Source organism: Natrix helvetica (assembly GCF_964273705.1).
Source record: "Natrix helvetica genome assembly, chromosome: 4".
NCBI classification, from domain to species: Eukaryota; Metazoa; Chordata; class Lepidosauria; order Squamata; family Natricidae; genus Natrix; species Natrix helvetica.
In genome coordinates, this window is record NC_138550.1 from 55821662 (window position 1) to 55848606 (window position 26945).

The 26945-nt window shown below is 36.7% G+C and overlaps 1 protein-coding gene across 3 annotated transcripts in view; it reads right to left on the bottom strand.

Moving 5' to 3' along the window:
- Positions 1 to 952: 952 nt before the first annotated feature.
- BRWD1 (bromodomain and WD repeat domain containing 1) overlaps positions 953 to 26945 on the bottom strand; it is an 80425-nt gene continuing 54432 nt past the window's right edge. For 2 of the 3 annotated variants that reach the window (XM_081952211.1, XM_081952210.1), the window contains exons 30-42: positions 26567 to 26722; positions 26254 to 26374; positions 23140 to 23265; positions 20271 to 20343; positions 20044 to 20079; positions 19747 to 19893; positions 17586 to 17738; positions 14124 to 14296; positions 12440 to 12669; positions 9920 to 10087; positions 6388 to 7275; positions 4471 to 5325; positions 953 to 3295 (exon numbers count right to left, since the gene is read on the bottom strand). In XM_081952211.1, the coding sequence (XP_081808337.1) occupies positions 2280 to 3295; positions 4471 to 5325; positions 6388 to 7275; positions 9920 to 10087; positions 12440 to 12669; positions 14124 to 14296; positions 17586 to 17738; positions 19747 to 19893; positions 20044 to 20079; positions 20271 to 20343; positions 23140 to 23265; positions 26254 to 26374; positions 26567 to 26722 (4142 nt within the window). In that variant the 3' untranslated portion in view covers positions 953 to 2279. The remainder of the gene's footprint in view (positions 3296 to 4470; positions 5326 to 6387; positions 7276 to 9919; positions 10088 to 12439; positions 12670 to 14123; positions 14297 to 17585; positions 17739 to 19746; positions 19894 to 20043; positions 20080 to 20270; positions 20344 to 23139; positions 23266 to 26253; positions 26375 to 26566; positions 26723 to 26945) is intronic. The other variant, XM_081952212.1, reaches the window with a different exon arrangement.

Here is a 26945-nt window from a genome sequence, read left to right on the forward strand (position 1 = left end):
TGCAAACAACTCCTGCAAGCTTCCAGCTCTTTAAAGCGATGAACTGATTTCTTATTGTTGTTTGTTCCTAAATGGAGTCGGCGAGACGCATCTCCTTCGTTTGGCTCCCAGCCTAGACAAAGAAGGGGAGGAGACGGGGGATAGGGACCTAGGAGAAGAGATGCCAGGGGCGGCTGAACACTCTAATTTTGCCCCCTCCCTGGAACAGGGGGCCTCATTGGGCAGTTCGTGAGGGATGGCCTTCGCGGCACCATGGAGCAGGAATTCAATTTGCTCCTCTACCTCGCGCTTTTCTTCCTTCTGCTCTTCCTGCTCGCCCTGCTCTTCTTCGGGGTCATTAAGCAGCTGAAGAATTCTATCGCCAGCGCCCTCCAACCCTGCCGCCCCCCTTGCCTCTTAGCACCCCCCTAAGTCAACCCCCCTCCGCCCACTTTGGGAACCACTGATCTAAGGCTTAAATAATTAGCTTTTTCCAAGCAAGGGTTGTTGAGGTTTTTTGAGTATTACTTAGATAAAATATGGATAGTATTTTTAAAAAAAACTTTAAAAATGTGAACATGAAAAGTAATTATTTTTATATAATATATATAAAGTGTGAAAAGAAACTATTAAACCAAACCTAGCTTCCACTAAAGTTACCATAACATGGTTTGTCTTCTAATGTTCACAAACAGTAATTGAAACAAAAGAACTTCTACTCCTTTGATTTTTCAAGGTAATTTGCAGCCATTACTACAATAATGATGTCATGAGAACATTCCATTTATTGTATGTCATTGGGCAAATTCATTATTCATTCTAATACCTTAAACGTTTTTGAGTGAAACTATTTAATGTTGTATTAGTTTTCTATAATATATATAGAACACAAACAGTTAAAATTCAAGATTATTCCAAAATTGCAAATAAAAGTGCATTTTATGGGCAGTGCACTTCAGAAAAATTACTGAACTTTGGGATTTCTCTTTATCATTTGTTGCTTCAAAAACAAAATTACACTTTTAAGTTCGTAAATAAAATGTATTACATTCATCTTCACTTTAAATTCAGAAATGTGCAATTTTTCTCTAAAGCACATTTTAAACTTAACATACAAAAATAAAGAATTCTGAATATTAGAATTTGTAGACAACCGTCTTATCGGGATAATTTTATTTTGAGAAATCAAAAAAGTGGAAGACAAAACCAACATTTAGGGTTTTGTTTCATAAAAATATCACATACATAACCCTGAATAAATAGTTCTCAAAATAAAATTTCAGGAGGCCTAAAGAGAAAAATAAAACTGAAAGTCAATAGTGCTTTTGAAAAGGAAGTCACTAACATTTCATTATGTATACGCTTACAAAGCAGCATGTACTTCCCATTTTTCATATGCTACATGAAATGTAATGATTTTATTATTTCAACAATGCCAACTTAAACACCACCAACATGAAGGTGCTTTATTTAGTTAAATCAAGCGGTGGAGTGGTTCAATTGCACTACCAATCTGAATTATAAATAATTAAATTTGAAGATTTTTAGTAAATATTAAACTTTACCAATAACACCTTAAATATAGAATTCTACAGAACAGAAGCTTTAATCATTTTAAAGAAAAAGCACAAAACACAAATTTTCACACAAAATAAAGGAAAGACCTATATCCTAATGATCTTAAATTTACAGCATGGGTGCCATATGTTAAAAGGAGATGACAACAAATTTTAATCCACATATTTATAAAAACAATAAGCATTTAATTATCTATTTATTCAAGCTGTTTTTTCTCAAATCAATAGCACTGCTCATTTTTACAAGTTGCTATGATATTTGGTAGCCATTTTTCACATTTTTGTTCTTTAAAATTAGTAACTATTAAGATTTGTTTACAATATATACTAGTTAATTCTATTCATTACTGATCAATTAAATATTAAACACCGTGGTAGTCAGATTCATCTGGTTCTTAACACACTAATATAGTATGACATAGTCTCAATCTGCAGCACCATGCTATTTAATCAAACAGCATTAAAGCTGTTATCTAATGTTTATCCCTCTTGCCACTTACTACACTAACAAACAAAATATTATTAAAGACAACAGTTCTGCCTTCATAATGAGGCACATTTTGGCATATGTGCACAGATAGGCAAGTGCAAGTCATATTATCAAAACAGAGCTTCCACATTTAACTTTTTCATAGAAAAATATAAATATATTCCCTGAATTAGAGGAAGAGAAGTTCCAACGTAAGTCTAGTATCATTAATAAAAGGAAAGTGGACTAGATCTTCATGTTTCACAATCCTCTTCATCATCTGCATATCTTACCGTTCGCCTGCCCCTATTTCTAGTTTTGACTTTGGAGCGTCGATTTATTGGTTTGTATTTTGTGTAATGCAATTCGTCAGAATCATTCTCTTCATTCGCTTTTGGCCGTTTCCTTCTCTGAGGTATTCTGGAAGATTCAGAAAAGCCATTTTTATTTGCTGGCGTGGCTTTCCTTTTCCTTTTAGTTGTTTTTACGCCTCCATTATTATTGATGGGTTTGGATTCTGTTTGAGTTTCCGAATCAGAAGAAAAATGGGAACTTCTTTCAGGTTCAGATTTTGAGCTCTCTGGAATGCGTAGTTGTTTATTCTTTGACAAAGCATTTCGTCCCATGTTCTCCCTTTCTCCATTGTGCCTGGTGTTCCTCACATTTGTAAAATTATATTCCTTTTCCAGTTCAGAGTCTGCAGCAGAGTCACTTGTTACATTATCTTGACTTGAACTTTTTTGTTCCTCAGATGTAATGCTGCTGGAAGAGTCATCATCAAAATGTTTTACTGTGATTTTTTTACATTTGATAGAAACTTGTCTTGAGCCATTGCTATGCCTCTGTTTTAACACACTTTCTTCTTCAGCATCTAAACATCTTGTTTTTAGTACTTTATCAGATTGCCTAGGTGAATAAGAACAAGTCTGATTATTTCTCCCCTTTATCTTACGTCCTTTCAGTTCTGTTCCACTATCTGAGAGTGAAGATAAATCATCCAGTACTTTTCTAGCTGCAACAGAGGCACTGCGGAGTGGAAGTATTCTGTTCTTTTTTCTACAGTCTCCAACTTCTGAACCTGAGAATTCTTCCTTTGCATCACTAATAAGTTTTATTTTGCTTGCAGCCACAGCAGCACTTCGACGTGGAATTTTCTTTCCATTGAGGGTTTTAATATTCATTGACATGTTATTCAACTCTGTACATCTTTTGTAAGTATTTCTGTTCCTGAGTACTATTGGGCTTTGGTTCAATAGCTGAGAAGCTGATTCTGTAGAAGGAAGAATGTATAGATTAAATATTATTTCTAAAACAAGTTAAGACAAATGATACATTAGTTTAATCATAATTAATCCAAACTGTTATACACTTGGTTGTGTAGTCTGCCTAACAGATGATCTTGGCCTTTCCCTTCACTGTGAAAACATGCTATATTATATTGAAAACTATAATGAAGTTCTCAAATTCAACTACCATTTAGATATTTTTGGTGCTAATCTTCTAAGTGATTTTTGGAACTGCAAGTACTCATCAGTAATGTTAATATAAGAAACTTTTTCTTTAAATTTTCCTCAGTTTAGTTTGAAATTTTTTGGTCTTCCTATTTCATAGCTTTGTATATGAAAATCATATGTGCATTTTGTACTGTACAATCCTTAATTACTGTCTTTTTTGACAAACTCTTACTTTTTTTTGCAAATGTTCATTTATTTTAAATAAATATAGGCAGCCCCTGAATTACAAGCAATCACTTTGTAACTCTTTGAAATGCAATGGCACTGAAAAAAGTAGCTTATGGACATTTTTCACACTTATGACTATTATAGCATCCCCAAAATGCAGACACTTGACAACCAGCATGTATTTATGACGGTTGCAGTGTCCCAGGGTCATGTAATAATGGTTATGGTTATAGTAACATGGTTATATTACTAACTTCACCCGATTATAAAATGGGGCAAAGGTCACTTAAATAACTGTCTTGCTTAGCAATGGAAATTTTGGGCTCAATTTGTAACCATAAGTCGAGGAATTCCTGTAAGTCCACTGGAGTTGGGCAGCCAATAAATTTAAATAATTTTAACAAACCCAAACCCCAACATACAAAAGCAGTAACATATTGAAAGGAAAGTAAAAATTAAAAAAATATTAACTATCTATAGCAAAACAGATACATGTTAAACAATATTTAATAATTTCTAGATGAAAAAAGAGGATATTGTAAAATATCAAGAAATCTGCACCCAAAACATTGCATTATTTTCTAATTTGTAGATAAAATTGCATTTTCAAAAAAACAAATAAATTATATATCCCTTGAATGCAATCCTTAATGTAAGGAATATTATATTTATTTCATATAAAATATAATATACATTATAATTTACATATAACAAACATAACTTCTAATATTATCAAGGAAAAGATCAGTATTATAAAAATTACCTTCCTTAATGTCATCTGTTTTTTCTTTCTTTTTCTTGGGCTGTGTTTTGACATCACTGTAGTTGCTAGCATCGTTGCAAGATTTGATTTCCAAATCAGACTGGCAGCTGGAATCTATTCTGGTTTTAGATTTTGGGGCTTTTGAAGATTCTTTGCTATTTGGCAGAGAATCAGTTCCACTTCCTTTATGCTGTATTTCAGATTCATTTTTTGATTTTCCTGAAGAATCTACAGTCTTCTGAAACTTTTTAATATTGTCATTATATTGGTCTAATTCAAAATCTCCCTCAAAGTCAGAAGTAACTATAGTATTATGTGTAAATATAGGATGTTTATCAGGATTTCTAACCTTTGGCAGGTGGCTTTTCAGACTTTTCTCTAGAATGGGATTTATACTTTTACCATATGGAATTCTAGGCTTGTGCCTATGGGCTTTTTTAATATGCAATTTTTTTCTTTTGGCCCCTTCAGAATATGAACTGTTTTCAGAATCACTACCATCTATCTTGGCAGCTGTGGAAGACTGAATACACTTTCTTCTACAGTACTGTTTCCTTTTTGCTTCACCAGACTCTTGGCTTCCATCTGCTGAGCTATCTAATTGCTTTCTAGTTGCAGAAACAATACTGCGACAGTTCAGTTTTCTATTATTGTCACTGTAGGTTCTAGTAGTTTCTGAATTGGTGAAGTCTTCCTTATCATTCACAAGACTTAATTTATTAATAGCAACAGAATCACTTCTAAGGGGCAATTTTCCATAGATGTATTCCGATTTAGAAGCTCCTATCTGACAATCACTTTGGAATGGTCTTTTTCTGGTAGATTTGCTGAGCCCATTTGCTTTGGCAACAGAATCTATAAAGGCACATAGAATAATTATATTAAAATACACAAATAAAAGCATTAAAAACTCATAAAAGCTAGTTGAAATAAACACATTCATTAGCAACTGTGAATACCCTAGTTGAAGATAATAAAGGTAAGTAAATACCCTTGCAGTTAAGGCAAAATGTACTCATCATTATTATCAACCTCAGAAAGTTTCATGACCTGAATGCAAAAACTAACAAGATGTATGATGACATTTCAGTATGTCAAACCATTAAATAAGAGATTTCGTAGATAGTCAATCAAGGTTGAGGTTTTGAGCACTGCAATTTGAAGAAATACTCAGTGCAGCATCAAAACATGGCTACCAATGAGATTCATAGGAAGAAAACCTGTCAAAGCCTGAAAAAAGTAATGGATATATAAGGGAGATGGAGTTTTGAGCCTACCTCTGCCAATTCTATTTCTTGCAGAATTGGTTTTCTAAGCTAATTCAAGCAATCTTCTTTCTCAGACACACACAATCCCTTGTAACATATACAAATATGTACCTTGACTATTGCTACTTAGCCCAATTTCTTATCTTTCCTTCTGTATTCCAGTAACTTGCTTCCACAGCTTAATCCCAACCCTGCGCTATACTGTATGACACCAACTTTCCCACACGTGATGCTCAAAACACATTTTATTTTCCTGCTTCAAACCTCCCTTCAAATTAGGCAATGGCAAAATTGGTGTAACTCATGTAGAGCAAGAAGTAATTGAGGAGATTGGGTTGGAAGCAAGATACTGGATTATAAAAGGGTCAATCTATTCCTTCTTATTATGGGGTGAAGAAGTGAGGGATAAAGTCAGAAATAGGCTAACTCTAACCTTGCATCAGTAACTGTCTACTGCCTTTTTAAAAAATGTACTTCTCAAACAATATATTACAAACCCTTGTTTGATGTGACTAAGGCTGTATTCCAAAAATTCATTAAGGTGGATAAATTGTCCATAAATCAGTAAATCTAGAATACTTTATTGTGCTAAATGACACTAAAAGAAAAATATTTTATTCTAATGCATCATATATTTTAAATAAATCACCTTTCCTGATGCTTTTCCTTCCCTGACTTTTTCTTGAGTAGCTGCTGTCGGTTCCAGATTCTAAATTAGATGAGTCATTTTGGCCAAGTTTTGAAGTTTCAGAAAAGATTCTGATCTTTGAAGAAGAAGGAGTTTCATCATCCCTTCCTGATTCCACTTCTGAATCACTCAATATTTTACCTTTCCTGAAGCGAAATGATGCCCTTGTAAAAGCATGTCTTGGTAAAACTTTACATTCTTGCTCAGAATCTGTCTCAGAGCTGCTATTGGCATTAATTTCGTATGAAGATGACAATTGATGAACTGTTTTCTGAACGCTCTCATCATCTGATATATGGTGTTTAGAGTCATCTTCTGAACATTCTGGGCTGTGTTTCATTTTGGGAGATACACGGCAAACAGTTCTCAAACGTTTTTTATAATCTTTAACAGGGTACCTCTTTGGTGTTTTTTTCATCCCACTCTCAGAATTTGAATTACCACTTTCAGATCCACTACTATGCCTTTTTTTAACAGCAAAATGTTCAGTTTTAGGAGCTTTTCTTCTGTCAGACTGATCTTCCAATTCTTTGTCACTTTCAGAATGCATGGAACTTTCTTCTTCAGAATCATTTAATAATAACTTTCTGGCTGCAGCAGAAGCATTGCGATGAGGTAGTTTTCTGTTTTTGCTTCTGGTACCACCACTTTCTGAGCTGAAGAACTCTTCTTCCACATCACTCATCATTCTTAATTTATTAGCTGCCACAGTAGCACTTCTGCGTGGCATTTTCCTATACCTACAAAATCTATTGCTCAACGTTTCAGAATGTTCATTTGAAGTATCAGTTTTTCTTTCCCACATCCTTTTCCTTGTAGTCCTTTGGCTATCTGCATTCCCTTGTGAAGCTGGACATATAAATGAATAAATGAATACACACACAAAAACACATACTTACAATAAACATTCTAAAAAATAATTTTGTCTATTACTAAACTCTTCTTTTTTTAAACTGTGAGCTGCTACAAAGTGACCGGGAACCTCAGGGGGGGTGCCAGCCGTGGAGTCAAGCAGCCCCTTTCAACCGTTCCTCTGCCCAGGAGCTACAATCCGCCATTAGCACCGCACTGGCCTGGCAGAGAGGGAATCTCCCTGGGGACCTATTACTAAACTCTTAAGTTAGGCTAAGTGTTGAGGTTTGGCCTTTTTAAAGTAAATATAGGTATGTGTTTTTTTCATCTTTTATAAGCCATTTGGAGGAATATTTTCCAGTTACATTTTACTGACTGACTACATGCGGTAAAGATTTCAAATTTGCATTTAAATACTTGAAGGGTGAATGGACTGAGAGAAAAAAGAAGACTGAGAAAGTTGTCCTTAGAGGCAGTTGGTGAAATCCCAAAAAGAGTTGAAAAGCTTTAAAGACTTAAAGGGTAAAATGAATGAAATGCACTGATGTGGTGAAAGCAAGCATGGGTTGCAAAGTTAGAAAGAGATGTACAGTGAACAACACTAATGTAAGCTAGGTCAGCAGTTGATTTTACTATGAAATACCTTTCTGAGTACCAGCAAGAAAGCTTAATCTCATTTCTAGCCAGAATGCAGGGTTTAAGTCTTCTACCTGGAAAAAAGTCCCTTCCTCACTCCTAAGTTCTGCCTTCCAGGAAGTAGTAGCTTTCTCCTTGCCACATTTTCAGGGCTCAGGAGAGGGCGGGGGGGGGGGGGGAAGCAGCATATGAAAACATTTTTGGCAACTATATACCAACTAATTCAGGGGTCCCCAACCCCCTGGGCCACAGCCTGTTTGGAACCAGGCCAAATGGTGGGCATGGGCACTTGCACCTGCTATTCACACAGTATCACCACCACTATTGGTAGGCTAAAGAACAACAGACCGGAGTAAGAAATTATATGAAATGATGCTAAGGACCAGTCAAGGAGGAAAGGGATAATTTTCACAGGTTGCCTTTTGATTAATTTCCTGTCTTTAATTTCTTATGTGTACATACTCTTCTGTATTTTATAGAATAATGCCCTTACTTAAAAAGGAATGTGTATGCATGTTTATTAATAGATCTCTAATTACCATATTTTTCAGATTTTGAAGAGGGAAATAAAAAAAAAAAATTTTTTTGCATTCTGCAGACCTCCTAAAAATTGGTCCGTTTTTCACGAAAACGGGCCCGCTTTTTGCCCCTCAAAAAGGGCATGCATAGCCTTTAGGAGGCTTGTAGAGTGCTCCTGGGGTAAAAAAAACGGCCTGTTTTTCGGTCATTTCTGCCCTCCCAAGCCCCCAGGAGCACTCTGGAAGCTAAAGGCTATGCACGGCCATTTTTGCAAATGGGGCAGAGTTTCAGGAGGCCAAAAATTCTGTATTCAGTGTATAAGACGTACCCAGATTTTCAGCCTCTTTTGGGAGGGAAATAGGTGCTTCTTATACTCCGAAAAATACAGTAGTTTTCTGATGCCAATAATAAAGTTATTAGCTAACTGTCTGAAGTCCAATTTACCAACAGGAATTTTCCTTTAGTAAGACGTATCTCACATTACTTGGGCATCCAATAATGGGTGGTGTTATTACATCTCATGATGCCATTACATGGGCATCAAAATGCCTTTGTGCCCACAAGTACAAGGTTGCATTAAGATGTACTTTCATGTAATTATCCCATTCTATCCTAGATGGGGCATTTGGGGGAGGGGGGAAGATACACAACAATATTTCAGAAGGCTTTTGGAACAGGAATCATAGAATTCCAATATTTTTGCTTTTTTTCATTACTTAATGTAATCTTTTAACATTTTTGAAATTCTCTTAGTAGATCACCTCCAATTTGGGCTATTGTAATATGTTCTATCTAAGGCTGTCCCTGAAAACCACCCAGAAGCTGTAACTGGTCTGGAATGCAATAGTAGTAGTAGTAGTAGTAACAGTAATATTAGTAATAGTGTTAAGTAGGTGGATCACATCATGAGCCACAGTAATTCCTATAATTACTAGCACCTTGAACTCTGGATACTGCTAGTAATCACCAATTAAGCCTTCATTACACCTGGCCAGGTTATTTGTGGGGCTGATTCTTTTCAATTCCTTATTTTTATCCTATGGGAATCTAACAGAGTAATTATGTTTCAGGTTTCTTATATGGACCAATGTCATCTGGTGGGAACGAAGAGGCATGGCTTCTCTGTTGCAACCACTTCCAATCTTGTCCCTACTAACCATCAGAAATGTCCTGGAAACCTGTTTTTCCCGCCAGGCATTGAGCTAAAGTATTAGATGAGCTCATCCAAATGGGAAAAAGACTTGAATGGAATATGTTGTGGTTAGCATTTATTTTGTTTTGGATGGTGATTGCTTTTTACTTTTAATAATTTCTAAGCTGCCAAACTGCCACTTTTTGGTAGTCATATAATTCAAACAAATAAAATCTTGTAACAATGTTTTCATGTTGTGTTTATCATACTTTTTAATAACTTTGATTGTCATTAAGTTGCTCAGGACTTAAAGACATGACATACATTTTAATATATATATATTAATATACATACCTATTTGTTTTTGCTGATATACTTTACTTCTAGTAATCCTGAATATACTTTGTTTTTCTCCAGAAGTTCCATTATGTAGCACTGGAGATGACAGAGCTGTAGAACTCTCTTTGCTCTCTTCTGAACTACTCAAAGATGAAGTAGTTGATGAATGTTCTAACTCACTTTCTGGAAGAGTTAAAAGATATAAAGCTAATCAGAATTTTAAATATTTCTCTCATGTATTTTAATATAATAAGAAGTTGCAGACAGTCTGCATTTTGTATAGCTAGATCTTAATGTATTATGTCAACAGAATAGCCATCAGTACTTTATTATGTGCGGTGTTTTGGGAGCTCACCAGAAAAGGTTTAAAACAATATAGAAGAAGAAGCAAAAAATTTATGTCAAATCCTGCCACACAAAAAATCAACTGTTTAAGAATGATTCCTGCATAAATGAGCTTTATATAACCTTAAGGTAAACATCTCTCAAACTCCAATAATTAATATTAACTATAGATTTAAAAGATTCTTAACTAGATCCCACTCCAAAGCCATTTTAGAAATCCTTGGAACTTATTTGCTTTTTAGTTACTTACATATGAAACACAGGGGTGATAAATTAGGATTCAAAATAGGAATATTGCAATGTAAAATATAGAACATGTATATCAACTTTAGAAGAATAAAAATATGTTGATAAAGCTGTAATATTTTAAAAATAAAATTATCAGTCTTAAAAACACCAAATATTAAACCCCAATAATGGTGACTGTTTTTCCTACATTTTAACAATTGGTAGATTTGAAGCAATTTGACTATTTGGAATATTGGTTTATTTTCCTGTAATTTAAATATAATTCTAAATAAAAGAAAAATATTAAATTTTATGGAAATATAATAATCACATTGGAAAATGAGAAATACTTCCATGATTATTTGACATATAATTACTTTGCAAAAGATTAACACTGGCATATTCCAATCTTAGGAGGATAGACCAAGAGATCCTGGAGGTTTCAGCTTTACCTCTCTAAAGTCAGTGATAATTATTCATATACAGACCCAAAGAAGAAGTTATGGCATCCAGGTAATGAAAGGACTGTAGTGAGGTACATGTCCCTACAAATGAGAGATTGAAAGATCATGCCCTCGCGTTCTGATTATTTGCTCCTCGTAAGGAATCTACAGGAACTGAGTTTCTTATAGTTTTGTGAGTTGAGTATCTTGGGAGCCAAATGATTATCATCATGCTCAAAATCATGTGCGGCCTTGATGGACACTTGACTTGTAAACCCTCCCTTTAGGATCTAATAAATTTACAACCTAAGACAGATTTTCTGACCAGCAGAAAAAAATGAAGAAATTCATTGAGTCAACTTCTTTTTGGAATTAAGAAAAAAAAACACGTTATCCTGAAGATTTTAACTTAAAAGAAAAAGCTCAACAGGTCTATAAGAATTTTTAAAAACAGATAAAGGAACAATTATTTTAGAAGACTGACTTTTTTTCTTTCACAAAAGTACTTTTGAAAATAGAGCTAACTAGAAAATCATGGGATTGTGGTTCATTATTAAGTTGTTAAGATATATTTTACAAAATAACATGTTTTGTTACAAATCTTTAAGCTTAGAAGTAAAGCACTTTAAAAAAATATCTGATGATATCCTGGTCTATAAATTGTCCTTCCTTCTATTTTTGATGCTTTCCTTGTGGTTGCCACTGTAATATTTATGGCCCAAAAGTGAAAACATAATTACCAGAATGAAAGTAAAATGCCAAGGTATTCAATGTTTTGATGGTTCTCCTCCTGAGGCCCCATGGACGTGTTTTACAATGATTTTGCAGAAAGCCAACATTTACCTACAGTTTTTGGCAAAAGTGTGCCCATAGTGAACAATTGGTTCACTTAACAACCATGGCACTTGCTTAGCTCTCTTTAAAAAAGGTCATAAAATCATGGGAGGAATATTCTGAAGGACAGATATTCCCAAAGACTGATGGCCAAAACTGAATCTGAATTGACTTCTGTTTGTTTAAAAACTGGACACTGTTACTACATTGACTGGCACTTCATGATAAGTATGATTTCAAAAATATAACTTGAAAATAGAAAGAACTCTGAAAACAATGGATGCTTTAAAGAATTTATAAATAGAACAACATGGCAATGCTGTCCCTCCTTGCAAAAACATTTGTAGGGACGTTTAACCCACCATAGTCCTTTCATGTCCTTGGATATCAAAGAGGTCACTCGGAGCCTCCTCTCCATGTCGTTGGGGTCCTAGGTGCTCTCCTGAGCTTGGTTGTTTTCTTGCAGATGTTTCATTACCAAATTAAATAATAGTCAACACCTTTAAAAACTGTAAATTCATAAAGTATTTTTTCTCAATATCATTTTTGTTTTAAAGAAAAAACCTCCTTTGAAAGAATCCCACCAATTCTTTACTCTCATCATAAAGCCAAGCAGAAAAGAAAGCAATATTAAAATAAACTGGGGAGGGTTTTTTAAAACCAAGTTTTAATTCAGTTCATTTACCTGTTGATAATGTACCACTGTGTGCTACTGCTGTGTTTCTGGTCCGTGTATTTGATCCAAAATACGATGCAGAGGTAGAGTCAGAAGACATTCCAGCAATACTACAACTGGTAGTATACACCTTATGGCTTGTGACACAGGATTTTTTGCCTGATGTATTTTGATTAGAAGAGTTTTCTGCCTCAGACTGAATTTCTGTTTGAGATTTACACTGCTTCTGTTTTGCGTTTCTTAACATATAGAATGAAAACAATATGTATTTGATTAATGTAATTTATTTCCTAAATGCCTTGGTAATTAATTATGCTGTACTGGTTAAGACTTTGGGCTAAGATTGGGGGTACCCAGGCATTATTTATTTATTTCTCACTTTTATTATTTTTATAAATAATTCAAAGTTGCAAACATACCTTATACTCCTTACACTCCTATTTTCCCCACAACAACCCTGTTAGGTGAGTTGGGTTGGGAGAGAGTTACTGGCTCAAAGTCAGTCTGGTTTTCATGAATAAGGTGGGACAAGAATTCATAGTTTCCTGGATTCAAGCCTGGTGCCTTAACTACTAGTTCAAACTGGCTTTGCATCCTCACTCATCTATGCAACTTACTTGGTGATTTTGAGCCATGCATGATCTTTCAGCCAAACCAACAATAAAGGAGAAGGAGGAAAATTTAGAGGGGGAAGTGCGATGTATGTTGCCTTAAACTTTGGACAACAGGTGAGATTCCTTGTAATAAATAAAATAAAACACTCAATGAAAGATATAATTACTTTATTACCGTATTTTTCAGAGTATAAGACGCACCAAGGTTTGAAGAGGCAAATAATAAAAAAGAAGTAGGTAGGTAGATAGAGGGATAGAGAGGGAGAAATACAGTAGGCAGGTAGGGAGAGAGAGAGAGTAGGTAGGTAGGTAAGTAGGTAGGTAGGTAGAGGGATAGAGAGAGAAATACAGTAGGTAGGTAGATAGGTAGGTAGGTAGGTAGGTAGAGTGAGTAGGTAGGCAGGTAGATGTTTCCAGGTGTATTTATCCATGTGCTGGAGTAGGAAATCGCTAACAGCAGGCCCATTTTTTTAAAAAATAAAAGGCATAAATAGCCTTGGGGGGGCTTGCAGAATGCTCCTGTGGGGGTGGGGTGGGGGCAAAAATGGGCAAAAAACCTTTTTTGCGAAAACGGGCCCGTTTTTTGTCAAAAAAATTGCATGCATAGCCTTATGGAGGCTTACAGAGTGCTGCTGGGGGCTGGGGGGGAGGGGCAAAAAAGGCCCATTTTTTGCTCATTTCTGCCCTCCCATCCCCAGGAGCTCTCTGAAAGCCTCCATAAGGCTATGCACGGCCATTTTGGTGAAGGGGCCGGGGCTTCAGGAGACAAAAAAATGCTGTATTCGATGTATAAGACACACCCAGATTTTCAGCCTCTTTTTTTGAGGAATAAAGGGGCGTCTTATACTCTGAAAAATACAGTAGATATTAAAAAATATTAAAATCATATTAAAATGATGCAATATAACATAATATTCTTAAACGTATTCACTGTTTGTAGTTTAAAATTTAAACTTTAGAGTTTAAAGACTAACAAACAGAAAAGGGAAATGAGTTATTAATTAAGGAATTTGTTTGAGGTGAATTACAGTTTAGCACCAATGATTCTAAAAGATTGATTAATAGATTGAAAAATTTACCTCAGTATTTTGGCAGAGCGTTGTACAGATTTATTCAGACTTTGCAACTTTCTGCTGGATCTCTCACTTCTCCATATTCTTTCATTGTGCTTTTGCCCAGTTCTAAAGTCAGAGATAATTCTTCTAATTTTTTCCTCAAATAGTGCAGATAGTCTCAGTGTCATACTATATATCTAGATAAAGAAATGCAGACTGAATTAATAATTATGAAGGTTATGCAATGCATAAATTAATAATTTTATTTTTAAAAGTATAAACTAACAATATACAACTTATTACACTATTCCTTTTCAGTTAAAAGAAAAAGAGCAACAAAACAGTAAATCATATAAGAAAAATGATGAAATTGATTGTTTTCACTTTTATTTTTAATTCCATTTTTATTTTTAGTTCTCTTCACCTAATTTGACAACAATTTATTTCCATCATAACTGCTTGGTTTATTTCTATCATATTAACTTAACCAGTCCCTGTTCTCTTTGACTCAATTCATACTAAAATATGAAGTATTTTCTCTTCCTCAATTTTTCTGCAGTGGTAATTATCTTTTAAATTTCTTTTCTTCATCCATAATCTTTTTCACTTTTACTTTCCACCAAGCATCCATTTTATATCCTGTATTAGCATAACTTCAGACTTCTGTAGAATGTAATACAATTTTTTTACTCTGTTACAAGCCATTTCACACATCCTCTTTCCTTATCCCCACTTGCTATTCATTCTGTTGAAATAGTAATTTATTTTCTAATACCTTTTATATAATAATACAATATAATAGCAGAGTTGGAAGGGACCTTGGAGGTCTTCTTGTTCTACCGTCAGGTGCCTTGATGACTCCCTTTTCTTTGTGGCAACCGCTGAGATATTGGAACACTGCTATCATGTCTCTTCTAGTCCTTCTTTTCATTAAACTAGACATACCCAGTTCCTGCAACCGTTTTTCATATGTTTTAGTCTCCAGTCCCCTAATCATCTTTGTTGCTCTTCTCTGCACTCTTTCTAGAGTCTCCACATCTTTTCTACATCATGGTGACCAAAACTGAATGCTGTATTCCAAGTGTGGCCTTACCAAGGCATTATAAAGTGGTATTAACACTTCACGTTATCTTGATTCTATCCCTCTGTTTATGTAGCCTAAAATGTGTTGGCAGCTGCTGCAAACTGCTGGCTCATATTTAAATGGTTTCTCCACTAGGATTCCAAGATCCCTCTCAGTTACTACTGTTGAGCAAGGTACCACCTATACTGTACCTGTGCATTTCGTTTTTCTTGCCTAAACGTAGAACCTTACTCTTTTCACCATTGAATTTCATTTTATTAGATAGTGCCCAATGTTCAAGTTTGTCAAGATCCTTTTGTATCTTAAGCCTATCTTCTGGAGTGTTGGCTATTCCTGCCAGCTTGGTGTCATCTGCAAATTTGATGAGTTCCCCATTTATTCCCTCATCCAAATCATTGATGAAGATGTTGAAGAGTACTGGGCCTAAAACAGAGCCTTGGGGTACTCCACTGCATACCTCCCTCCATGTAGATGCAGTTCCATTGAGGACTACACATTGAATGTGGTTGGTCAGCCAGTTACAAATCCATCTGGTGGTGATGCCGTCTAACCCACATTCTTCTACTTTATAGGATTTGCACTTTCTCTTCTGCAGTTATACAATTATGGTTGTATGCAAATTTACCTAAAAGTATGACCTATTCAATCACAGGACATTCTTTAGAGGAAATATGTACAGTTGCAAGAAAAACCCTAACCTCAACCAAACATTCCCGTAGTTGCAGATCAGACCTGCACAACGATCTAAAAGTAGTACTGTATATTCTCACAGATAAGCTGAACCCAATTTTAGGTCTGTATTTTGGCACATAAAATTCTCCACTTATCTGCAAACATGTACAGTGCTTCTTCGTTAAACTAATCTTGTATTTGGGTATTCTATTTCTCATTTTGGCTATAATGAACATCTGCAACAATTTAACCATAACAAATTGATGTTGCCTAAGAAAACGTAGAAAAATGAACATACTGGAATTGAATAGTAGTTGAAAATATTATCCAAGACATCTTAATTAAAACACATTTAGTCACATAGTTAAAAGAAGCTGCTTACACATTCAGAGCCTGTATTAAGGACTGTATAAAGTCGTGCTTATTCTCCTTTAAACTAAATATGTTTTAAAGTAAAATTACCGTATTTATTCGAGTATAACGCGCACACGTGTATAACGTGCACCCCCTAATTTTCGATTAAAAATCGGTATAAAATTTTGTTTCACACCAAGCATTGTAATAGTAATGACTATTGCCGCCGGCGGGGCAGGAAGGGGGCGGAGGCGCGCCAGCTTTTGCTCTAGTCAAGACAAAATAAGACCAAACTCACGGGAGGCATTGTAATGAGTAGGCGATTGCTGTATAGAGAAGAGGAAGAGCAGGCTAAAGGTCCAGCATAGAAGCGAAGCCAAAAGAGATCCTTGCGAGGCTCTGCAGGCTTCCTCGGAGTAAGGAAGGCAACAGCTCACCTCACCCCCCAGAAAGCAGCGGGGCTCGTCGCGATGAAAAAGGCAGCCCTGATGCCGAGGAGAGCCTTGCAAGGAGGCAGAAAGGAAAAGCCCGAAAAGGCACCAAAAGAAGTAGGGGGAGCTTCGCCCGCCTGGTGGGCAGCCTGTGCGCGCCTGTTGCCAGCGTTCGGCGGCAGCAGCGGCGGCAATAGTCGGAGCGCTGCTGCTGCCGCCGAACACTGGCAACAGGACCGCCGGAGCGCCACCTCATCTCTCCCAGGCGCCGCCTTTGAAAACGCCTCGATGGCTGCCCACCAGGCGGGCGAAGCTCCCCCTGCTTCTATTGGTGCCTTTTCGGGCTTTTCCTTTCCGCCTCCTTGCAAGGCTCTCCTCGGCATCAGGGCTGCCTTTTTCATCGTGACGAGCCCCGCTGCTTTCTGGGGGGTGAGGGGAGCTGTTGCCTTCCTTACTCCGAGGAAGCCTGCAGAGCCTCGCAAGGATCTCTTTCGGCTTCGCTTCTATGCTGGACCTTCTGTAGGTAGAACAAGCGACGATTCCTTGGTTTAAACGGCGGCAGCAGCGGCGGGGAGACAAAGGAGGGGAAAGGCGGCAGGCAGCTGAGTTGCGACTATTGAGCACGGCACGGCGCCGCCTGAGGCCGGGATCGAGGCTGCAATCCAGAAATTTACAATTTACAATTCGCCACTGCCACCCCAGCCCAGCCCTCGTTTATAACGCGCACCCAAACTTTGACTTCTTTTTTGGGTATAACATTTTGCGCGTTATACTCGAATAAATACGGTATTTACCAATTGTTCCTTAAGTTCTCATAACAGAGTTCTGATTGATTTCACACTTTCAATGATCCTCCAACGACTTTCATTTCCTATCCATCTAACTTTTGCTTAAATGCTAATAATACTTATTTGGTTATTGCAGTAAATAGTATAGAAATGTTACCTTAGATCTTTTGTTTGGGGTATATGCTTTAGCATTGCTAAATATGAGTCTGACATCTTTGCACAGTTCCATTGGATTATCATAGTTTTCAGCTTCTAGTGTTTCCTTTATTGTGGCTAAGTCCATTGGTGTGTCTATAATTTCTCTGTAGTCCTAAATAAAGATAACCAAATGGCTCCATTATTAAAAGGCTGGGGTGGAGTTTCTCGTATACAGGTGAAAGCCTGTAGACAGATAGACAAGACAGACACAGAGAGGAAGTGTGCAGACTAAGTAACTTTAATACACTTTTTTAAAGGACTAAAAACAAGCACAACTAATTGTCATAGGACTATGCAGCTTGGAATGAAGTCTAAGATGGGAACCGCGGGAAATTAGTATGTCTAATGTCTCAAATAGCGTTTGAAGAACTGTATTATAATATATAAAATATATATTAACAATCATTGTTTATTAAACTCTAAAATCCTAGTGGAATTGGCTAGTCCAGTATAATTTGTTTTTCTAATATTTTTACCATTCCTTTGCAAGGCTATTTAACAAGTCTCATGCTAATGAAACATATTCCCTTAGTCCACAAATATCAAAATTTCAAAAGTGAAGTTCTCTTCTTAACTGTGATGATAAAAAGGGGACAAAAATTACAGCAGTTTCTTTCTGAAGATTGAAGAAGCAGAATAGAAAGTGAGAAAAAGAAAAAAAGACAGAGCTAGGGAAAGCATCTTTGATATATTTACAAAAATTTGCAAGCATTTTAATTTCAGATTATTTTGAATGTTGTTCATTAAAATAACATTAGTACAGTACAGTACAGTACTAATATAACTGTCAACCCTGAAGCTGACCTGACCGGAGCCATATTGGAACTTCAGTGTTGCCACACACTGGAGCTAAGGGAAAGGGTGGGGGGGATTAGAGATAGAAGGGATTGTGTAGCTAAAATGAAATACTTTCTCTTGAGAACCAAGGACATTGTCACACCTCACCGTGGAAGGAAGAGTGAGGTCACCAGACAACCAGACAGCATCTTGATTGGACCATGTGACCGATTGTTCGTGGTTGTGGGAAAACTTTCTCTTTTAATTAGGTGAAAACCATGGGAACCTTCAGAGTCCCTTTTCACCAGATTTGTATCAATATGATATATCCAATAAAGCTATTCTTTGAGGAATTCATCTGCCTCGGAGTTTTGTTTAGTATGGGTCTATTACTTGGAACCCTGACATTAAACCGACTCTCCTAAAACTCAAGCTCCAACAGGAGCCCCTATCTGGGGTCCTGAGCCCCGGCTGCTTACCCAGTCAGCAGGAAGACTCAGGGAAGATAACAATAATGTAATATAATGTAATGTTTTATATCTAATAGGCCTATGAGTGCATTTAACTTATGAAGGGGTAGCTGATAACTGTACTCAGATTCTTCAACTACCTTCCAACAAGGCTTCTCCAATGGTCTTCCACCAAAGTGTTAACGTTTTCCTTCTCCAGAACCGTTTGGGGAGATTCATACTTCAGACATTACATAATTTTTAACTTACTCGATACGGTAAATTAAATTATTTTCAGCAAGTTTTACCCTGATGCTGATAATATTTGTTTTATTAAGATTGTACTCTGTGACTCAGAATCAAACATAGATGCAAATGCTTAGTGTGTCCATCTCCATTTCCATAACAAGCTTTGAAATTCACAACATGGAAAAGGTTGCATTGCTGCATGGCAAAAGTGTGTTCTTTTTGTTTAAAGTACCCTTTCTGTGCTTAGGAAATACTAGATTCAAGGTTTAGCAGCTGTATATAAAATAGAGAGTTACTTGTCATCAAAACAATTGTAACCTCATTTGCTTTTGGGGCAGTGGCAAGATCATGAGAGATTGCAGAAGATTTATCTATTGTTTTAGGTCTGTGCTATGAACCATATTCAAAAGAGAAAAGGAGACTGCACATCATCATGGAATTGCAGGCATTCTGTTTACTTAGGAAACAAAATACTGTATTTTCTCTTAGGTGTACAATGATTTGAACAAGGGTGCCTTCAGACTTATCCACCAGAAATTTCTAACCGAAGCAGACATTTTTCTTGTTTTGAATAAGAAAGTACAATGGATAAGAGAATGTTTTAAAATGTGGCATGTTTGATGTTACTGTAGAATAATTACTTACAGGGTACTGCTCCAGATCAACAGGCCGTCTAAAGGGTTCTGAATCCTCGCACTGGAAAATTAGATTAACAAGTTCCATACATTGTTTCCTCCATCTGTTTTCATCATAACGTGATCTTGTAATATTTTTTCCTTTCACGGATTGTCTCTTTTTTTTAACAAAAAAGGAAAATACCCATAAATATTTGATGACTTTTAAAAATGCAATTACAACAAATGAATTGCATTCAGCTACTTAAAAATACAAAATTCCTACTCATTCATATAGAAAAAAGTTATATAGACAAAATTAACTTACTTTCCTAGAAGATGTCCTTGGTTTATAATCATCATCCTAGGAAGTGAACCAGATACGTTAATCATAAATTTATTTTGAATTAAGGTAGAAAATACCATTTTGCTTAATATGTTTACTGGGTTGAATCCAAATATTACAAATGAGGAAGACTAAAGCTTAACAACATAGCAATGAAAGAGAAATATCAATAATTAACTGCAAAATATATACAAAGCTAGCTTTATTACCGATTCAGTAGCAGCTATGCTGTCTTCATTTGTTGCAGTACACAACTCAAAAAAGTTAGTACAATTTGGATTCCTGAAAAATAAAAGTGTATTTTAGACACAAAAGTATGACGCTTTAACTATATCAGTGCAAGTTTGAAATCATTTTTTCTGAATACTAATATTGCAGATGGCTTTTAGAAATAAATAGAAATTCATAAAATATGTTTCAAAGTGCAACAGAAATGTACAGGTGGGTCTTGGCTTATAACCACAACCAGGACTGGAATCTCAATCACTGGCAACCACAATCCTGACTCCTGGCTGCTGTTGTGAAGTGAAAATTACAGGTCATAAAGTCGAGATCCAGTAAGGCGTGCAAAAGTGTCTCAAGGGAAATGGGGGCAGGGGGAACTGGAATACACATTGTGCAAGTTAGGGGATGCTGCAATATGAAAGCCTCAGCCACCCCCGACTGGCCCAGTAGTATTGCCATATTACAGAAGGTTGGGCTGCCCAGATAGCTCTACAATGCTTACAACTACAGGGGGACTCCAACTTCTTCCACTAGTTTATCTCCCCCACCAATCAGTTTTTTAGCTAACCTGCACAGCAGCACTCGGTGGTGGCAATGTTGGAATGGAAATAGAAGCCCAGGGCCTGTAGCAGTATCAGGTCTCCACTTCAGCTCCAGTACCACCATTACCACTCAGAAATGCTGCCTCAAGCCTCAGACCATTGGACTTGCCTGCCTCACACCATTATCCAAACTAATGTCATGTTTCTTCTATGAGCCAACCTCCTGTTCTATATGCAAGTTGGCCTATTATTCTCAGAAACCTCTGGCTCTTCCCCAGGTCTCGTGAGAATAGGACAATGGTTTTTAGAACAGCAGAAGCCCTGTTCGCATCATGCTTCAATGCCTCATTCCCAAAATCATGTTTGCTATTCTGCAAGCCAGTGAAGGAGTGAGAGAATGAGATGCTGGCCTGCAACAGAGAGGCTGGCATGCATAAAGAATGGGGATATGCATCTGGAAGAATGATGGTACAATGTGGACAGAAATGTATAGTGAAGTACAGTAAATAGTATTGTATTAGGCTAGATTTAATTGGATTTTACAATAATACAATAGTAGAGTTGGAAGGGACCTTGGAGGTCTTCTAGTCCAACTCCCTGACTAGGCAGGAAACCCTATACTGTTCCAGACAAATGGCTATCCAACATCTTCTTAAAGATTTCCAGTGTTGGGGCATTCACAACTTCTGGAGGCAAGCTGTTCCACTGATTAATTGTTCTGTCAGGAAGTTTCTCCTCAGTTCTAAGTTGCTTCTCTCCTTGATTAGTTTCCACCCATTGCTTCTTGTTCTATCCTCAGGTGCCTTGGAGAATAGTTTGACTCCCTCTTCTTTGTGGCAACCCCTGAGATATTGGAACACTGCTATCATGTCTCTCCTAATCCTTCTTTTTATTAAACTAGACATACCCAGTTTCTGCAATTGTTCTTTAGTCTCCAGTCCCCTGATCATCTTTGTTGCTCTTCTCTGCACTTTCTAGAGTCTCCACATCTTTTCTACATCGTGGTGACCAAAACTGAATGCAGTATTCCAAGTGTGGCCTTACCAAGGCATTATAAAGTGGTATTAACACTTCATGTGATCTTGATTCTATCCCTCTTTGATGCAGCCTAGAACTGTGTTGGCTTTTTTGGCAGCTGCTGCACACTGCTGGCTCATATTTAAATGGTTGTCCACTAGGATTCCAAGATCCCTCTCACAGTTACTACTGTTGAGCAAGGTACCACCTATACTGTACCTGTGTATTTCGTTTTTCTTGCCTAAATGTAGAACCTTACTCTTTTCACCATTGAATTTCATTTTATTAGATAGTGCCCAATGTTCAAGTTTGTCAAGATTCTTCTGTATCTTAAGCCTATCTTCTGGAGTGTTGGCTATTCCTGCCAGCTTGGTGTCATCTGCAAATTTGATGAGTTCCCCATTTATTCCCTCATCCAAATCATTGATGAAGATGTTGAAGAGTACTGGGCCTAAAACAGAGCCTTGGGGTACTCCATTGCATACCTCCCTCCATGTAGATGCAGTTCCATTGAGGATTACATGTTGAGTGCAGTTGGTCAGCCAGTTACAAATCCATCTGGTGGTGATGCTGTCTAACCCACATTCTTCTACTTTATCAAGTAGTAGGTTATGGTCTACCTTATCAAAAGCCTTATTGAAGTCCAAGTAAACTATATCGACGGCATTCCTCTGGTCCACTAATTTTGTCACTTTGTCAAAGAATGCAATAAGATTAGTCTGGCATGACCTGTTTCTGACAAACCCATGTTGGCTTTTGGCTATTACTTTGTTTACTTCTAGGTGATCGCTAATTCATTGCTTGATTATCTTTTCCAGAATCTTTCCTGGTATTGAGGGTAGGCTGATAGGTCTATAGTTTCCTGGATCTATTTTTTTTCCTTTTTTGAAGATGGGAACCACATCAGCTCTTTTCCAGTCCTCTGGCAGTTCCCCGATGCTCCAGGATCTCTGAAAGGTATAGTTCAGTGGTTCTGAGATCTCGTCTGCCAGTTCCTTCAGAACCCTGGGGTGTAATCTGTCCGGTCCTGGTGATTTGAACTCGTCTAGTGTAGACAGGCGCTCACTTACCATTTTCTTCCCTATTTCAATTTGTGTTCCTAATCTGATTTTTGTGGTGCTATTTTTGATAGGTTGGACTATTTTATCCCTTTGTGTAAAGACAGATGCAAAAATGAGTTAAATAGTTCTGCTTTGAAGGGATTTTGCCCATCAAAGATACAGACAGCAGATAAACCTGGTATCACTATAAACATCAAGTTCACATTTTGCTGTTCTATGGATATATTGCTTACCTAATAAATTCTAAGAGTTGATCAGTGATTTTCTGAGCAGTCTTAGCAATTTTGCTATTGGGTTCATTGAAGGTTCGAGCATTGCTTTCAATACATCTTACTTCCCAAATCAATGCAGAAAGTCTCCTATATATTTAGCAAATAAACAGTTAAACTTGCACTCTCTAAAACTCAAAATCTATAAGCAAAAAAAATATCAACAATTCATTCTTTTTATTCTGGATACTACCAGGACTCTAACAAAAGTGGTCAGTATATATGTTATATAACTACCAAAAATCCCCCAACCAATTAAAAATTCTTAAATGATATTTTAGCAAAATAGTGCACTCTTCTCTAATGCAAAACATACTTCATTGAAAGTGCTGTACTTCAGATTAAGCTAAACCTGCTATATATATATATGTGTGTATGTGTGTGTGTGTGTGTGTGTGTGATATTTGTACTGATAAATAAATAAAGGGAGACTAGTATAGATCTATTTCGAGCTAATTAATGTAACACAAATACATACATACATACATACATACATACATACATACATACATACATATATACCGTATTTTTTGGAGTATAAGACGGACCTTTTTTCCTCAAAAAAGAGGCTGAAAATCTGGGTGCATCTTATACATCGAATACAGCATTTTTTGCCTCCCGAAGCCCCACCCCCTTCATCAAAATGGCTGTGCATAGCCTTATGGAGGCTTTCAGAGAGCTCCTGGGGGCTGGGGAGGGCAGAAATAAGCAAACAATGGGCCATTTTTTGCCTCCCCAGCCCCCAGCAGCACTCTATAAGCCTCCATAAGGCTATACATGCAATTTTTTTGACAAAAAATGGACACGTTTTCACGATAAATGGGTCGTTTTGTGCTCGTTTTTGCCCCGCCCCACCCCCAGGAGCACTCTGCAAGCCCCCCAATGCCTTTTATTTGAAAAAAAAAACGGGCCTGTTTTCGCAAAAAACGGGCCGTTTTTGGGAGGTTTGCAGAGTGCAAAAACTCCCCCCACCCTTTCGGAAAAGCTCTTTAGTTAAAAGTGATTGATGAGAATTACATTGATCAAGTGCTGTGCCAGGTCTTAGGTGCTGCAGGTTGTCAGCAATTTCCTTCTCCAGCCCATGGATAAATACACCTGGAAACACCTACCTACCTACTCTCTCTCCCTCCCTACCTCCCTACTGTATTTATCTCTCTCTCTTTATCCCTCTATCTACCTACCTACCTACTCCCTCTCTCTCCCTACCCACCTACTGTATTTCTCTCTCTCTCTCTACCTACTTTTTTTTTAAAAAAAAGCCTCTTCAAAACCTTGGTGCGTCTTATACTCTGAAAAATACAGTATGTCTGTCTCTGTCTGTGTATGTGTGTACAGTATATGTATATGTATACGTAGCTATGTATCTACGAATCTATGTGTGTAAGTAAAAGGCAAGAATTTACTTTTCCTTTTTTTCAGAACCTAGCCAGGATGGATCCTACATATTAAATGTTACATTTATTTGACCACTTTTTCCTCTTTTTTGGTACTATTTTTTTCAGTTTTGTTGTTGTTAGGGTTGAATGTATGCTTTTGTTTTGTTTGTTTTTCTGTTTTGTATTTTACTTTTTATGATAAAAAATAAATAATATTTACAAAGTCAATGTTGTACTTCCTAAATGTTTAATTGTAGTATGCAAAACTAGTGTTTTAAATATCTGTTTCCTAAGGAATTACAGGTTATTTCTTATTTCATCTCTTACGTATTCCAAATCTATACAATGCAAAATTAATGAGCAGCACACATATAATTTTATATATCAGTCTTCCCCAATTGCCAGAAGACATTGATAACCCACCTATTTTCAAGAACAGGTTACTGCCAATGAAATATCAAATCTACTATTCCTATCCTAAGTCAATAAAGTAAAGGTATCCTTAGGATATGACAGAAACTGCACATCACTAAAAGTACCATACCCATAGTGGTGGTGCTTTGGGGCTGCTTTTCTTCAGCTGGAGCTTTAATCAAAGTGGAGGGAATTATGAACAGTTCCAGATATCAATTTTGACACAAAACCTTCAGGCCTTTGATAAAATGCTGAAGAGGAATTTCATCTTTCAACATGACATTGACCCAAAGCATGTCTTCAAATGAACAAAAGAACAGCTTCATCAGAAAAAGATCAGTTTCGGAATGGCCCAGCTAGAGCCCAGACCTGAATCCAACTAAAAATCTGTGGGGTGACCTAAAGAAGGCTGTGAACAGAAGATGCCCTTGCAATCTGAGAGATTTGGAGTGTTTTTGCAAGGAAGAATGGGCAAAGATTCTCAAGACAAGATGTGCCATGCTGACAGACTTCTACCCCAAAAGATTGAATGCTACCATGAAATCAAAAGATACTTCAACAAAGTATTAGTTTAAGGATGTGCCCATTTATGTAACTATGTTATTGTCCATTTTTTACTGTTATTTTCCCTCCTAAAAGATTTCAGTTGTTTTTCAATTGAATTGTACAGCTTATATGTCATATTAAAAGTGAAAAAAAATCTGATTTATCTTGGTCAAGGAAAATGATGTTTCAAAGCTCCTGGAGGATATTTTTCAATTTATGGACATAATTTTTCCTCTAAGAATTTGTGGGCAGGGCATTTGTTGCTCATCAGTGCTAGAATCTTTCATACTTGCTGCCCAATATCTTTTTTCCTATATTAATTTTATTCTATTTTAAATAAAATAATCAGAAAACTGGTATGATGCAATGCTGGCCACCAGGCTCTTTATTTAAATGTAAATTCAAATTGGCCTCATGGTATTCTTAGAAACTAGTTTGTCATGATGAGACGCTAAAGCTTTTTCTACTTTTTCAAAAAGGGACAAAAATAATAGCATGCAACCTGAGAAGATAGAAGGCACACATTTTCACCAGTTTGCCGTCTGGTATACTTGCCATTTTCACCATTTTGTGAATACACAAGTTACTCTTTTACGGCAACCATATTTTAAAACATGTAAACTCTGAAAATAACATGTGTGTTCATCTCCCCACAAAGATCAACAATCATCTGAGGTTTAACTTCAGAGCAATTTTAGAAGCTAGTTCTATTAACTGGATTCTAGTACCAAATCAGACTAACCTGTAGAAACGATTCATCAGTCTCAGCTGAATAGTCCAAAGATCTGTTGGATAAGCTACTACTGTACTGTATTTTGGATATGTATAGAGATCAACTGGACCAGCAAAAGCTCCTGAAATATCTGTTAAAATAATAGTTTTAGTTGAAACAACTAAATGCATCATCAGTAAATAATGCAGTATATAGTAACTTGCAAATTAAATTTATTTTACAAAATCTCTACTGCTTAATCCAAGGAACCAAATTCAGTATAAAACACTATATATGTCTTTATATTTATCAAAACACAGCTATCAAATGTTTAAAACCTTACCAAGTCTCAAAAGTTGATCAATTCCAGAAATAATTCGTTCACATTCTTCACTCTGCGAGTTCCCCTGCCATTCTCCCTTTTGAGGTTTATACAGTAGTTTTGCCATCTCTTCAGCAGTAACAGAAACACTTGCTCCCAGTTCTGTAGGCTGATCAACTAATTTAAAGAAAAACAGATGAAAAGGAGAACAAAAATCAAATGTAGCAAGGTTAGCAAGAATGGATGGCCTCTTTGTGGGGGCACTAAGGTAAGCCGTTGCAGGGTGTGTTGGGCAGCTCCACCTTCCCGCCTAACCTCGTGGCTGCGACACAGTGAGCAACCAAACGGAATGAGCGCCTGGCTGGTTGGCTGCACAGGCTCATATAACAGCTGCAATGAA